General features: G+C 36.8%; 2 protein-coding genes across 2 annotated transcripts in view; both read left to right on the top strand.

The window, feature by feature from the left end:
* The window catches only part of NUDT12 (nudix hydrolase 12), a 38,761-nt gene extending 27,361 nt beyond the window's left edge, over window positions 1–11,400 (top strand). The window contains exon 7 of the mRNA XM_019664014.1: window positions 11,359–11,400. Coding sequence (XP_019519559.1) covers window positions 11,359–11,400 — 42 coding nt within the window. The remainder of the gene's footprint in view (window positions 1–11,358) is intronic.
* Window positions 9,351–12,551, top strand: LOC109394180 (uncharacterized). Its single transcript, XM_019664039.1, has 2 exons — window positions 9,351–9,426; window positions 11,359–12,551. The coding sequence occupies exon 2, from the start codon at window positions 11,508–11,510 to the stop codon at window positions 12,306–12,308; it is 801 nt and encodes a 266-aa protein (XP_019519584.1). The 5' UTR covers window positions 9,351–9,426; window positions 11,359–11,507; the 3' UTR covers window positions 12,309–12,551.
* Window positions 12,552–14,073: the final 1,522 nt, after the last annotated feature.

Below are 14,073 nucleotides of genomic sequence, written 5' to 3'. Positions count from 1 at the left end.
TTTTTATTATTTGAAATATATGTGTTGACATGAAGTCATCACCTCTTGTCTAGTTGAAGACAGTAGAATTAGCCAAAGAGGAATAATGTAAAGTATCCCATGTACTAAGTGAGTGGAAATAGGTTTCTCAGCATAGATTCTGAGAGTTTCTGTGCTGGTCAGGTTGAAGCAGGGGTAAACCACAACGACAGATTTCTCAGAGCAATTGAAAAAAATTCAGAGTAGCTAGATTTCTAATTGTAGTTAAATAGAATGATTTGTCTTCATATAATGATATTTAATTCATGCATCATTCTGCACATGGGATTAGCTAAACTTGCACTCTAATAGTCACTCTAAAGCCAAAGAGGAAATGAAGCAAAACAAAATACCTCTCTTCGGGGATTTCTGACTTAATAATTGTCATGATAGTGACATATAGAGTATAATTGCACCTTCTAAAGTGAGAGACACACACTACTACTGGTATACAGAATGGTTTGGGGTGGTGCGAGATGAAGACACTATCTTTTTATTAGTTATTTGCTTTTTTTATAATGTGTATTAGCTACAACCCAGGATTTCACATGTATTGTCTAACATGAAGCTAAAATAAAAAATCTAATGAATCCAAACAAGTATTAAGCCAATAACAGCACAGCTATTTTATGGGAGTAGTAAAAATCATGAAAGTAATACACAAATGACTGAAGTTGGGAAACGATAGTACAAGTTGTATTCATTCATTCATTCATTCATTCATTCACCCAACAAATGTTCATTCATATGTTCTTCCACATAAACAAAATAGGAACACATCAAAGTATAAGATAGACAAGATCTTTGCCCTCGTGGATCCTACATTTTGGCCCACATGTCTAGTGAATCCTCAAAAGACTAGGATAACCTGAGGCTATATACACTGGGGTGTTTTATCTACCTTGGCTGGGCCCAAAAGTAAATTTCCACCGAAGTTTTTTTGGCTCAAGTCAGGTTACCCAATGAGCAGCGAGGGGTCTGGGGCAATCCCAGGAAGATATCTCACTGAGGATGCTTCATAAAGAACCATGTCCTACCGATACTGGGGCTCTAAGGTAATGGATGCACAATCATCAATAGGAAGGTCAAGGTTTAGGTACCTTATTCACCTTGCCAAACATCCTCCTTGTGAACACTTCCACTGCATTGTAATCCCCCACGTACTTGCCAACATTTCAGCTCTTACAGGCAAAGTCAAACCCAAAATATAGGAACCTTTGGCTCCAAGAAGCCAAAGGTGAACACAGAGAAGACAAGCAATGAAAAATACCACATGACATCTTACTCTGGTGGCCCTGTCTTGCTAATAGGACTTGCTAGATTTTTGTCCCAAGTTATGTTTAGCACAAGATGAAAGAAGGATATTAGGAGTTAACACCTAAGACTAATTTAGGACACAGTTTAGGTAGCGCCTCTTTACCCTGGGCTGAGAAAAAAATAAAAAGTGATCTTTCAAGGAGTTTTCTTCCAGGAAGTTTGCTGACACAGAAAGAAAGAGAATGTGTGCTTAGACCAAAAATAAAATTTAAACCATAGTGTGTACCAACTGGCGGAGGAGGAATAAGAGGTGGAGTAAAGTGAAACGAAATTCATTGCAAGTTTCCTTCAGGACAGCCCTAGCTTAAAATTGTAAGGCTATTGAAGATTCTCTGAAGGAGTTTCATTCCACCTATCAAGTTATATCTGCTTCAGCAGGGTTTCTGAATCAGAATCACTTGGTGTGTGTGTGTGTGTAAGGGGAGTGGGGTGCTTGTTAAAAATGCATATTCCTGGGCCCCACCTCTAAATTCAAATCTCCAAAGTGAGGCCCCAAATCTACGTTTTATAGCAAGTTGCTCGGTGATATTTAAGCACTGTCAAGTTTGAGAATCCCTATGCTAAACTGTAAACTCCTTGAAATTTTCGTTATATTTACAATTTTACACAAAGTCCAGCTCCGAACCTTGAGCCCTTAGCACAGAGTGCCAACTTCTTAAGGCAACCTGTGTAGGAAGTACACCGGCTTTTCCCAGCTCAGCTCCCTTCTCCAGAATCATAAGAAAGTGAGAAGGGAAAGGAAGAGTGTGTGAAGCATGTCAGGAAGAGCCTCTACATTTAACACAGTAAAGCAACAAAACCCTTTCAAAAAATTTCAGTTAAAAAAAAAAAAAATTCTTCACTTTCAGAGTCTTGCCATGGTGGAGAAAGAAGTGAAACAGCATCTCAGCACTGCGTTTTCGTGGGCAATTCGGTTTCCTCTGATGAAAAATGAGGGGGTTTGGTGGATGACCTCACACCTATCTATCCTGTCAAGCAAAGGGCACTTTTGGAAGTGTAAGGGATTTTCCTTTTTAATTCATCCTTCCCTTCCTTTACTGGTATTACTTAATGTATCAAACTTTATTAAATACTGAGCTCAATTTTCTTCTGGTGTACTAATGTTAAATTCTTACCGAGTCTTTAAAACATTAATAATAATAGTAATAATGCCAACAATAAACTCCACACTGCACAATGCTCTTTTTTATCTGCATTTCATTTCTGCAGAAATTCTGATTTAGCATGTAGAGGGTGGGCTCCTTGCTCTTTAAGGATTACCCTCATCCACTAAGTTATATTTGATCCATTATGGGTGTAACAGGGCGATGGCATTCCAACAAAGCTTATGTTTAAAGATAATTATTTTGGTATTAATATACTTTCATATTTATCCTTCTGAACTCAAGACCTTAACAGATTTATGCTCCAATGATCCCCAAGAGTCTCCTTTGGGGATGGACATGAATACTGCCTGTGAGCTTCAACAACCTGCCCCTTGTGTGCTCCAGGAGAGGAAAAGTTGGTTTCATTGGACATGAGATTTGGATGTTTCTATATAATTTAAAATTTTAACCTAATAGATTCTTATACTTTACCCATATGAAAATATATAAATATAGACTTAGAAACAGTCTTTAATGGTTTCAACAAAAGGAAGGAAGTAAAGGTGTGAAGAACAACTTGCAGTAACTTACATGATTCTAACTAAAGTTGTTTCCAAGACACTGGGAAACCATGCATTAAAAATTGCTGCCCAGCAACCAAGTTTGTAAAGTTTTATCCTTGCAGCCCCATAGAAGTTAAGTGTACATTTGAAGTGATATAAGGGCATTATTGAAAAAGATGTTTTCCAATATAACTCTTATGTTTGTACATACTTAAAAAAAAATTTTAAGAAAAGAATGTAATTTAAAATCCATGCTATTCAAAATCTAGAATGACAATAGAAGACAAGTTTATACACTAAAAACATGCTTTCAAAAGTAAATGGAAGGCTTAGAACTTTTCGAATATTTTTAAACTTGAACTTTTCATAATTTGTTTTATATGTATAAATTTCACTTAAACATTTAGTACAGAGAACATTGGCTTTCTGTTAAAGTCATGAAAATGAAGTTATGAGAAATACACTAAAATTTCCTTCAAATTATAGAGACAACTGGAGCCAAAGGGTATTAAAAAGACTTCTAGATGGTATGCTACCCTGGCAGTTTAGCATGTAACCTGAATTTATTTAATATTTAGTCTTCCAGAATTTTAATACTGATCATTATCTACCCTTTTATGAATTTTTCTCTTCTTATTGGTAATAGAACATTCTCTTTCAATGTTCCAAGGAAAATGTTTCAGCTTAGCAATACAATAGAGAATTTTAAAGTAATTTGTCCAAAAAATAGCACTAGTAAAATTTTGTAACAATACCTTTTAAAAAAACTTTTACCATCTAACAGTTTCTTCAGAATAATGGTGTCACTATGTAATTCTGCAGTAGAAAGTTATTGTTAGTATTTCCTGTTTTTCTCATTCTTCTGTGAATTATAGTAATGAGACAAAGCCCAGTCATGAAAAAAAAAAAGACCCATAAAATCAAATATAAAGGTCTCCAATGTGATAGGATTTGGCTGATATATAACTGCAATCATGGTAACTTTCCTGAGTTTTATTGCCAATTTTGCACAAAACAAATAAACATTTCTGAAAAATATAAATCCAGGAAATCTGTGTAAATTAATACCATAATGTATATTCTGAGGTTTAGTGGTGATATATTTTACTCGTGGATAAAATTATACTTTATGCATATATGTTAAAAAAAAACAAAGTGCACAGAATTTTTTCAAAGTGGAATGAGAGGCCATTAGGGCTTTTAAACAGGGGATGACATGATTTAATTTACGTATTTTAAAAATCTGGTGGCTATGTAAATAAAGAGCATAAATATAGAAGTGAGAAGATTAGTTAGAAAGCTATTGCAGCTGTCTAGATTTAAAATATATATGAACATCTATATTTAAATATGTATTTAAATATATTATGAATATATAATATATATGTATATTTAATCTGGACTACATATACACATACACACACATGCACACACACATATATATATATGGAGGGGAGCTAGAAGGAGGGGCTTATAGTAGGGTATAAGCAATTGAGAAGAAAATAAGTAAGAATGTTAAGAATAAGATATTTAGAAATCCAAGATGGAGGAGTAGATAAACACTGTGCCTGTGTCATTCTGCGAACATATTAAAATTACAACTCAATTGTAGAGCAATCAACATGGAGAACCATCTGAAGTCTAGCCAAACAAAAGTCCTATAACTAAAAATATAAAAAAGAAGCCAAGTCAAGATGGGTGGAGAGTAGAGATGCAGAACAAGCCCCAAACTTCCCTGTGGCAGTTGAGAATCAGGAGGGCTATCTCGGCCATGGAGGTTCCCCCCAGAGGCACGAGGGACCCCAGCCCCACTGGCCTCCCCAATCCAGAGTACTGGTGCCAGAAGAGGCGCCCACAATATCTGGCTGGTGAAAAAAAGTGCGGACTCTGACCATTTGGGTGGGATGGAAGGCTGCAAGAAGCCAAGGTATTCTCTTAAATGACCCATGCACAGACTCACTCCCTCAGAGGCACTCACCTTGGGCTCCAGTGGAGGGAAGGTGACTCGGGGGCTCATAGCCGTATGGGTAGCAGACTGAGGAGAGTGGCTTCAGGCGGAGGACTGAAGAACAGTCTCCATTTTCCCTGTGTGAAGTCCTTCTCCCAAGCAGCTGGCAGGCAGGTACCATTTTTCTATGTTGAGCCCGCCCCCACTGGCCAAATCCGAATCTGATTGGCTTGGTGAGTTCTACTGCTCTTCCCTGCTGACTCAGCTGGGACCTGGCCCCATTCAACTCAAGCTCAGCTGGAGGTACTTTCTCCAAAAGTAGCCACCCTATCCCAAATTGCACTTTCTTGGAAAACTATCAGAGACCATGGGCCCCAGGTGGGCAGTGATTGGCCTCAGTGTGCTCTGAGACTTTTGCTGACTTGCTCCAGGCTCAGCGCTGGAGCCAAACCACAGTCTACATTAATCTGGTGACCACAACTCTTCCCACTCTAGTGACTCCGTGACACCCTGCCTCACCCAGCTTTAGTACCACATGAGTATTTATCAGTGGCTGAACCTTAAGGGAGATGGCAGGTGGCAGCAGGCCTTGGTTTGGTAAAGAAGGGGAATAAGAGGTCCAAATTTTCAGGTATAAAACAAATAAGTCATGGGGATATAATGTACAACATGGGGGAATATAGTCATTAATATTGTGATAGCACAATATGGTGTCAGATGGTTGCTGGATTTATCATGGTGATCACTCCTTTAAGTATATAAATGTTGAATAACTGGCATACCCCTGAAACTAATATAATATTGTATTTTAGCTATATTTTTAATTTAAAAAATTTTAATAAGATATTTAGAAACAGCTTGCTAATGGATTTGATGAGGAAAGTCAGTCAAAGGGAAGAGTCAAGGATGATATCTAGGTGTATGATTTGAGCTAGATAGATGGAGAAACTGTTGATAGAGATTGGAAAGATTCGGGAGCGTAAAGAAATAAAGAAGGAGGAAGACCTCAAGAGCTCAGTTTGGGACATGATGAATATGAGATTCCAGTTAGACATCCAAAGAGATGTGTTAATTTGACAGTTAGACATTTAAGTCTGAATTTTGGGAGGAAGCTAAGAGCAGAATTATGAATTTTAGAAACATCTGTATAGATGATTTTAAAACAATGGAAACGATTAAGATTTCCTAGGGAGAGAGTTGATGAAGAAGTAAAAGGAACCCCAAAAATGCCAAAGATTAGAGATTGAAGAAAGGAAGATCCAGCAAAAGCATTTAAGAGGAAACGGCCAGTGGAGCAAGATAAGGACCAGGATAGGGTGGCACCATGAAATCAAAAGAAAGGAATAGATTCCAGAGAATGGGGTGATCATTTGTGCCATTCTGTTGAAAATGTGAATACGATGACTACAGAAAAGTGAGTACTGGCTTTGGCAATAAAGGTATAACTGAATAGCTATATGACCGGGGCAAGAGTGCTCTGAGTAGAGTGATAAGGATAAGAAACTGCTTGGAGTGGGTTTAGGAAAGGATGTGAGGAGAGAACGTGGAGTCAGAATATACAGACAACTTTTTCAAGGTTTGTTGCTGTAAAAGTAAACAGAGGCATATGACAGTAGATGGAGGGGTCAAGGAATGTTTGTATGCTGAAATGAGAATAATGCAATGGAGGATGGAAATTGATATTGCAGCAAGAAGAGGAGAATAATCACAGAAAAATGGTCCCAGGAACACTTACTTCATCTACAAACTAAGAGAGATTTGATAGTATATGATATAAATCAAAGAACTTGGTAGTTTTAGTATTGGAAAATGGAGAGAATTTCGGTCAGTCTCTATTTCCCATGGTTATGTATCCAGATCAGCATGGAGAGTGTAAGAAGAGGAGAAGGGATAGGAAGTTGAAAAGGAGAGAGAGTGTAAAATACTTTTCTTAGAAATAAGAAATATGTAAATATTATTAAATCATTGTAGGAAAGCTTTTGAAATGATTGTGGTATCCTCATGTGAAATATAAAATTGTAAACTATGTGTGAGGAAATCCAACAATATTCTGAATTTTCCAATGGTGACCACTTTGAAATTTTTGGAAATAGCAAGTCTTTAATCTTCTAAAACGTCTTTGGTGCCTCTGCTTTGCTTCTATCCTGAGAACTTTCTCTATGAATAAGTTTTATTAGGCCCTTTCTAAAGAAGAGACAGAGGCTGGAGAGAGAATCAAGTGACTGACTACCTCAGAGGAAGAGTCCCACACAAGGAACAAAGAAACAGGAGAGTGGGATGCTAAGGAATTTTCTCTCACCCCTCATTTTGCTCAGGATTCATTTAAACAATGTGGCTACAACCACACAATATTTAACAGGCAAATAGGAAGAAATGTATGCTGTCACAGAGTAGAATTCATAGTACCCCCTGTAGAATGCTTATGGGACTTATGCCAATTATTCCAGGCTCTACCACCACCTGATTTTGGTGCCTCTTACAGAAGTACAGAATAAGAGAGAGAACTAGTGGGGGAAAAGATGAGCAATGTCTTTGTTAAAAAATAGAAACTTTATTAACTATCAACAAATTAATACACAGAAAAGGAAAGAATACATTTAGAAATATACAAGGGCACGTTATTAAAAACATAATTATATACAGATTGGGGATACCTAAGTAATTCAATTATTCATGCATATCTATTAGGTGCCAATTATATGCCAGGCACTGTGCTAGATACTATGTACATATTCAACAATACATTCAATTTCCTGTTTTAAAATTGTTCTGCTTTTTTGGAGCTAAAGTGCAAACTCATTAAAATTTGCTCTCTAAGATCAGAAATATCTATACCATGGGTTTCTGCTCAAAGAGAGAGTTTGCCTAATTTTTAACAGCTTGGGTTCTAGTCCCAAATTTGCCACTATTAGTGTGATACAGGAAGCAAGGACTCTCTGAGTATCAGTTTTCCTCCAGTAAATGAGAACTTTGAATGAGATGATCTTGACAACGTCTAGATATTCTAGCTCGAAAAGAGTTTATGGTTTGATCAGCTCTATCTAAGCACTTGCTTGAAGCTCTGATGGGATAGATATTCTCCCAAAGTCAGGCACTGTTCAACTCTAATTATGTGAGTATGCATTGTAAGAAGTACATAATATACTCTAACACGAGGTAAGAATGATAGATGTCATTTGACTGGAACCTCTTATAACATATTTTCAGTTGTGTTTCTTCAAGACAACTCTGTAAGTGGAGTTTGTTATCATTTCCACCTTAGAGGGAAAGGCAACTCAACCTCACAGAGATTATAAAACCTACCAAGTAAGCCTCAGAGCCAGACCACAATCCAGATCTTCTGAGTCAAAGCCCAGAGTCCTCTCCACTGAAACACAGCACCACAAGCTGAATTTTGCTATTCAAACAATATGGGGCCATTGAGAAATAATCGATAACCTAGTCAAGTGCTTTTGAAGCATTTTTTAAATTAGAAAATCCAGTATGTGTAAGACAGGGATAAAAAAAGAAGAATATTAATTATATGTTTGTAATCTTCTCCCCAACCCAATCCCCATGGTGGCCTTCTAAAAAAAAAAAAAAAAAGATTATTGCTTGCTTAGTCAGCCATAGGAACTTAATTGTGCCTATTGGGGGAGAGAATAGAAGTGATAATTGTAAGATGCCTAAAGAGTGTCAATTGCTCTCTGTAAGAATGGTGGCCTAAGGCCAAAGAATTTTCAGAATGTTATGAGAGTTTGGGAGTTTTTGGAAGAAAAAGGATTTAAAATCAACACATACTATAATGTACAGGATTTTAAGAAAAGAGATGAGTTAAGAAGAATTTAAATAAATTTTTGCCAAAACTGGCCACAAAGCAGCTCATTTGATTTGAGTTACATGCAAAACAAACGATGAGCTTCTCTGCTGAGCAATCTGAAGGCAGAGCCTGCCCAAATATACTCATACACTCAAAACAACTTCAGTGGGAAACTATTGCATGACGTAATGAAGGCAAACCAGCTCCCTACTCCAATTAATTTAGCATGAGTACAAATTTGATGATATTGAATTTAGGTCAACTTCATAAAAAATTAGATATTTCCATTAAGGCTAAGAAAAATTGGAATGTCAAAATAATTAATTAAACAGAATATGATTTTATAACTTGCATCCTATATGTCTACACATATGAAAAAAAATGTTTGAATGTTCACATGATATGTAATAATACACTATATATTTGCAGTAGAATTAAGTAAGGAGGAAAAATATAATTATGATAAAATGTATTCAAAGGAGAAGCCCTGGGATACCAGAAAAAAATACTATGCTATCAAGCTGGCAAATGAGTTGAGTTAATCAGCAATTTTACTAAACCTAAATTATGAGTAGAAAATAATTTCAAATTTTATGCTTTCAAAGGACAGTGAAAGCTGAAGACCCTCAGCTCCCCAAAATGAGGAGAAAAAGAAGAAAGCTTATAAAAAATGGAAAATCTTGAATCCCACAATATGTAAGTCCAATTCATTGGTTTTATAAATATGTATAAAATGAACTACCCAACTTATGCTCTTTGTTCTTTATTACAGGAATATCTATAAATATAGGAAGATAAATGCATATCAATGCTATAAAATGATTAAAAATTTGGAAGTTGTTATGTATACATTTCTGCATAAATTATTAATGATATCAATTTTGAAAAATAAAATATTTACTTATTCAAAGATATTAAGACCCCTGTTCTTAGAATCTGTTATTATTGCAGTATTACATAACTATCTTAGTTCTATCTTCCTACTTGCAAAGATTGAAGTGTAGTCCATTGAAAGAGGCTACAAACTATAAAATTAAAAAACTGAAAAGGGCTATAAAATGAACTGTTCTTGGCATGAGGGTGTTATTTTTAGGAATAAATTGTAATCTACAGTTCTCGAAGGCCATCTATTAGTCTGCAAACTGCTATCGTGTACATGCTGTATTCTGAATGGGATTTAGAGAGAGATGTCTCCACATCTTTTCTCCCATGACTTCCATATTACAGCTCACAGGTTATAACCAGGCCCACTGGAAACTGCTTCAGGGCTTGCCATGAAAAAAGCCCCTCCCTCAGACTAGAAGAGGCAATGGGAATGATTAGACTCCCCAGGGAACTTTAGCACGCTGCAGGACCTAGGTGTTAGATCAGAAGTCTGCATACCTCTCCTGAAGTTGGAAACCAATAATTCCTAAACCTATGATTCTCTATTTCATTCTGAAATGGCAATTCTTTTTTGGCACCCCATACTCCTATGCCACCTCTAGCCAAAGTGTGGTGGGATATTTTTTTCTTTTTTCTGCTGAAGAGAATTTATTTATTTACTCTTTTTTTATTTACTCTTTATATAAGTGTTTATATAAGCTTTTATATTTTATATTATAAACATATAAATATATACAAAATCATATTTAAATTAAGAACATTTCATATAAATTTATAAATAACCCTTTTCCGTTTTTAACTTAATCAGCTTATTAAAACTATCCTTGTGGAAAGATGGTTCATAGATTTCCCTGACATCATTATTTACTTGTTGCCCATTCTTCTTTCTTTTTCCTCACAAATACTGTCTTTCAGATGTAGTTTAACCCATAATTTGAGATCTTTATATTTTGTCCACCCTTTTACACACAAGATCTGATAGCTCAGGCTCAGGTTCACAAAATTTTCATGGCAAATGTCCTAACAGTATAAAGCAGAGGGTTCCAAGCTGGTTGTTCTTATACTAAAGCTGGCCTCCATCTACAGAGGGTTTTTCAAAATGTGGGCCCATCCCTAGAAATTGGGAGATTTCACTGTATAGTAAATCCATACTCTAGTTTTTTTCCTGGAAAACAAGAGGATCTGGCAACACTAGGACACCTTCTCTGTTGTATAAAAAGCCCCTCTCTCTGGTCAAAGGAAAGTATCAGACCTATTTAAAAGGCTGTCTAGAAGCCTTTAGGTCTCTTTCATTCTCTTTACCCACATTTTTATTTGTTGTACCATCTCAAATTATTATATATATATATATATATAATTATTATACATAATATATATTATTATAATGCCACACAGTTCAAATACCTGATCATGGCAACTTGCTCTTTATCAAGAAGTCACTTCAAGTTTATTTGCATAAATTTTCTCTGAAATTTTTATGCCACCCATTTTGAAAGACTCTGTTTTAGAGTAAAGCTATATTTGATTCTTCCTTTCTAAAACAATCCAAGTGATCTTCTGCATTCTAAGATAATTGATTTAAAACAAGATGTTTATTAGAAATGAATTTTGTGGAAATACCTTGACATACTAGAAATATTACTCAAACTACTTACAAAAGATATGCATTGAATTTTATCATAGAATTTGGAATATCTGCTTTATTAAATGGACACAGAATTTTTTTTTTTGCTTCCTCTTTAGGTGAACCTCAGCCTGCTAATCAAGCATGCCAAGAAAATGTAAAAGATCTTGAAAAGGAAATCAAAGGAGACACCGCAGAGGCTGTGTTTCATCAAACTGGGGCATTAGGGAAATCTAAAGAAAATGGAGATGAGTGTACATCTGCTTCTATGAACGGAAAGCAGAATTCCTCTTTTCTCCCTAAAGATAAGAAAAAACCTGCATCTAACAGTAAAATAAGTAGGGAGAAGGAAAATGATGATCCTCTTTTGTCTATCTCTCATCAACTAACAAAAGCCTCACCCGTGGTCATGTTTAATGACTGTGAAGAATCATCATCAGGAAAAATCACCCTGCAGGATATCCCAAACACACTAGAAGGCTTTAAGCCAGCAAAAGGCAAAATTATTACAGAATTAAAATGTGGGGCTTTCAATGTGCACGTAGCAATTAAGAATAGATTTTTCTGTAAAACAGGAATGCAGTTCCCAACAAAAAAGAGATGTCCAAAATGTCGCCCATGTTACTCTGTCAGACATGTTCAAAGATGCTACACTTCTAGAAGCTGCTCTTCTAAGTACAAGAATGTATTGATAGAAGTATTAAACTCTGAGGTGCCATCTACATATGAAGGAGACATGGCCAGAACTGAGAGTCCCTCACTAAAAGTAAGCATTGTAGGAAAAGGAATTCAAGTTAAATGCACAAGTAAGAAACACAATATAATATTTAATATAACTTATCCTAAAAGGAGGGGGAAAACAGCTACATATGGAAAAGTTTCCTCTAACCATACCACTAAAGAATGTTCCAGGTCTTCTGCACAGTCTAGTGTCAGGCTCCCTGAAAAGTGGCAGCTTGAAAACACGCATCAGAGTTCAGATTGTTTGCATGTCTCTCCTCCTATTGTGTTGGCTGCCCAGAAGGAGGATAATTTTGATAGTTGTGGCTCCTCTGTGCTCAGCCCCTGAGAGGAAAGATAAACCTGACACCCAATCTTCAGTCTTAGATGACTGTGAGGTAGGTTCTGCCATCTCTCAACAGAAGGATTTTCGAATTAGTCAGAACACCCCCCAAAAGAAACATTTCCCTGAAGCTGAGACTCTTCTCCAAAATGACCTCCCTACTTCACATGATACTCTAAAGACCACAAGTTTAAGTGACAAAGACTTAAGCAAAATGCCTTCTGAGGGTCCTAAGGATGTAGAGAGAGAGAGAGAGAGAGAGAAATCAACATTGATAGCCCAGAAAATAGCACATCAGACTCATCTATTCAGCAAAGCACAGAAGGAGTAAACTATTTCCCGGGTACCGTAACTGACATCTTCCCAGTTCAAGATGGCAAAGACTCTGACTTTTCTTCTTTGTCTTCTGTGAATGTAGAGCTCCCAGGAGAAAAGACAGCCAACATTTATTGCAAAGGCAGCACAATTCCACCTGCAGAATGCTGTGAGAATTCAAACCCCATATCTTTCCCTTCCAGTCAAAATACTCTGAAGTCTTCCACCTTGTTCATCCCATCCCACTGGACCACCAGACGTTCAGAACCTAAAGAAACCCCTACGGACACATTTTCCTTTGATCATGGTGCTGAAGTTGTGATAGACTATGAGGAAAAGCAAGTTGGTATGACTGACAGAGACTTTAACAAAGCCACTTTACCTAGCAACTGTCACACAAATGCATAGCAGCTACTGGAACGGAAGAGTACACAGGGTCCGACTCTCAGCCTAGCGTCCTCTGGCAGGCTCACTGCTGGGAGCCCACCCAATGGTGGTTGCCACAGCTCTGTGGAACGGGGTCGAACAGAGTCCCAGGCAAGTCATCCAGAGATAGCAGCCCCCAGCAAAACAAAGGTGTCAGTCATGACCTCAATAACTGATGAGTTAGAACAAAGATTAATTATGCAAAGTGATCGAGAAGGCACAGTTGATTCTCATTGTCCCATGGGAACAAAAAACTTTAAAAAGTCACTCAGCTCTCTGGGAAATGTTGAAAAAGACAAGTGCCTCCTAAGGCCAGTGGTAAAGAATCCATGCCCCAGAGATTTGGAAAATCTGTCAAATGAGAATCATGATGAAATCTGTTTTCCAATGGATTTTCTACAGAACACTGCTGAATTCAGCTGTGCAGCGTGTGCTACAGATAATCTGTTTCTTATTGAGAGAACAGTGACCAATGATGCAGACCAATATAGTAACCAAGATAAAATAAGCCTTGGACTAACCAGTTTTAAACAGAAGCCAGCAAATTGCCAGAGGATTGCATCAATAAGGCCAAATTCTGAAGGAGATTAAAAACGACCTGAAGGAAAATTATTATCATCAAATAGGCATACTGCTCTCACCTCAGAAGCAGGAGGCTTTGAAAGGTACAGTGGGCTATAAAGACTCTTTCCCTTTATTTTTACATGTTTGAGCTTTAGAAAGTTTTAATGTGAAGGCTTTTGTATGGCTGGGAAATTTTTCTTTATTGTTAAAGATATATTGAGTATTTCAGAGTTAGATGAACATGGGCAAGCGTGTATCAGCCTGCTTCTTTCCATTATCACCCACACCACCCATATAGAAGTGCATAACAAAATCACCAAGGTTACAGTTTCATATGAAGTTTTTTAAAAATCCATTTCTTCTTAAAAGGTTGGTGTATCGCCAAATCAATTTTGTAGGAGGCATTAGCCTTTGGCCGCTCTTAAATAACCTACCATTTTTTTCCTTCTTGCAAGCTAAGCATGTT

The sequence above is a fragment of the Hipposideros armiger genome, unplaced genomic scaffold, assembly GCF_001890085.2.
Source record: "Hipposideros armiger isolate ML-2016 unplaced genomic scaffold, ASM189008v1 scaffold_414, whole genome shotgun sequence".
NCBI lineage: Eukaryota > Metazoa > Chordata > Mammalia > Chiroptera > Hipposideridae > Hipposideros > Hipposideros armiger.
The sequence above is the reverse complement of the archived record's forward strand: the minus strand, read 5'-3'. Positions and strand labels throughout refer to the sequence as shown.

Excerpts from the sequence above, each read along its gene's own strand:
- LOC109394180 (XM_019664039.1), top strand. The coding sequence starts at position 11,508 with ATGAACGGAAAGCAGAATTCCTCTTTTCTCCCTAAAGATAAGAAAAAA.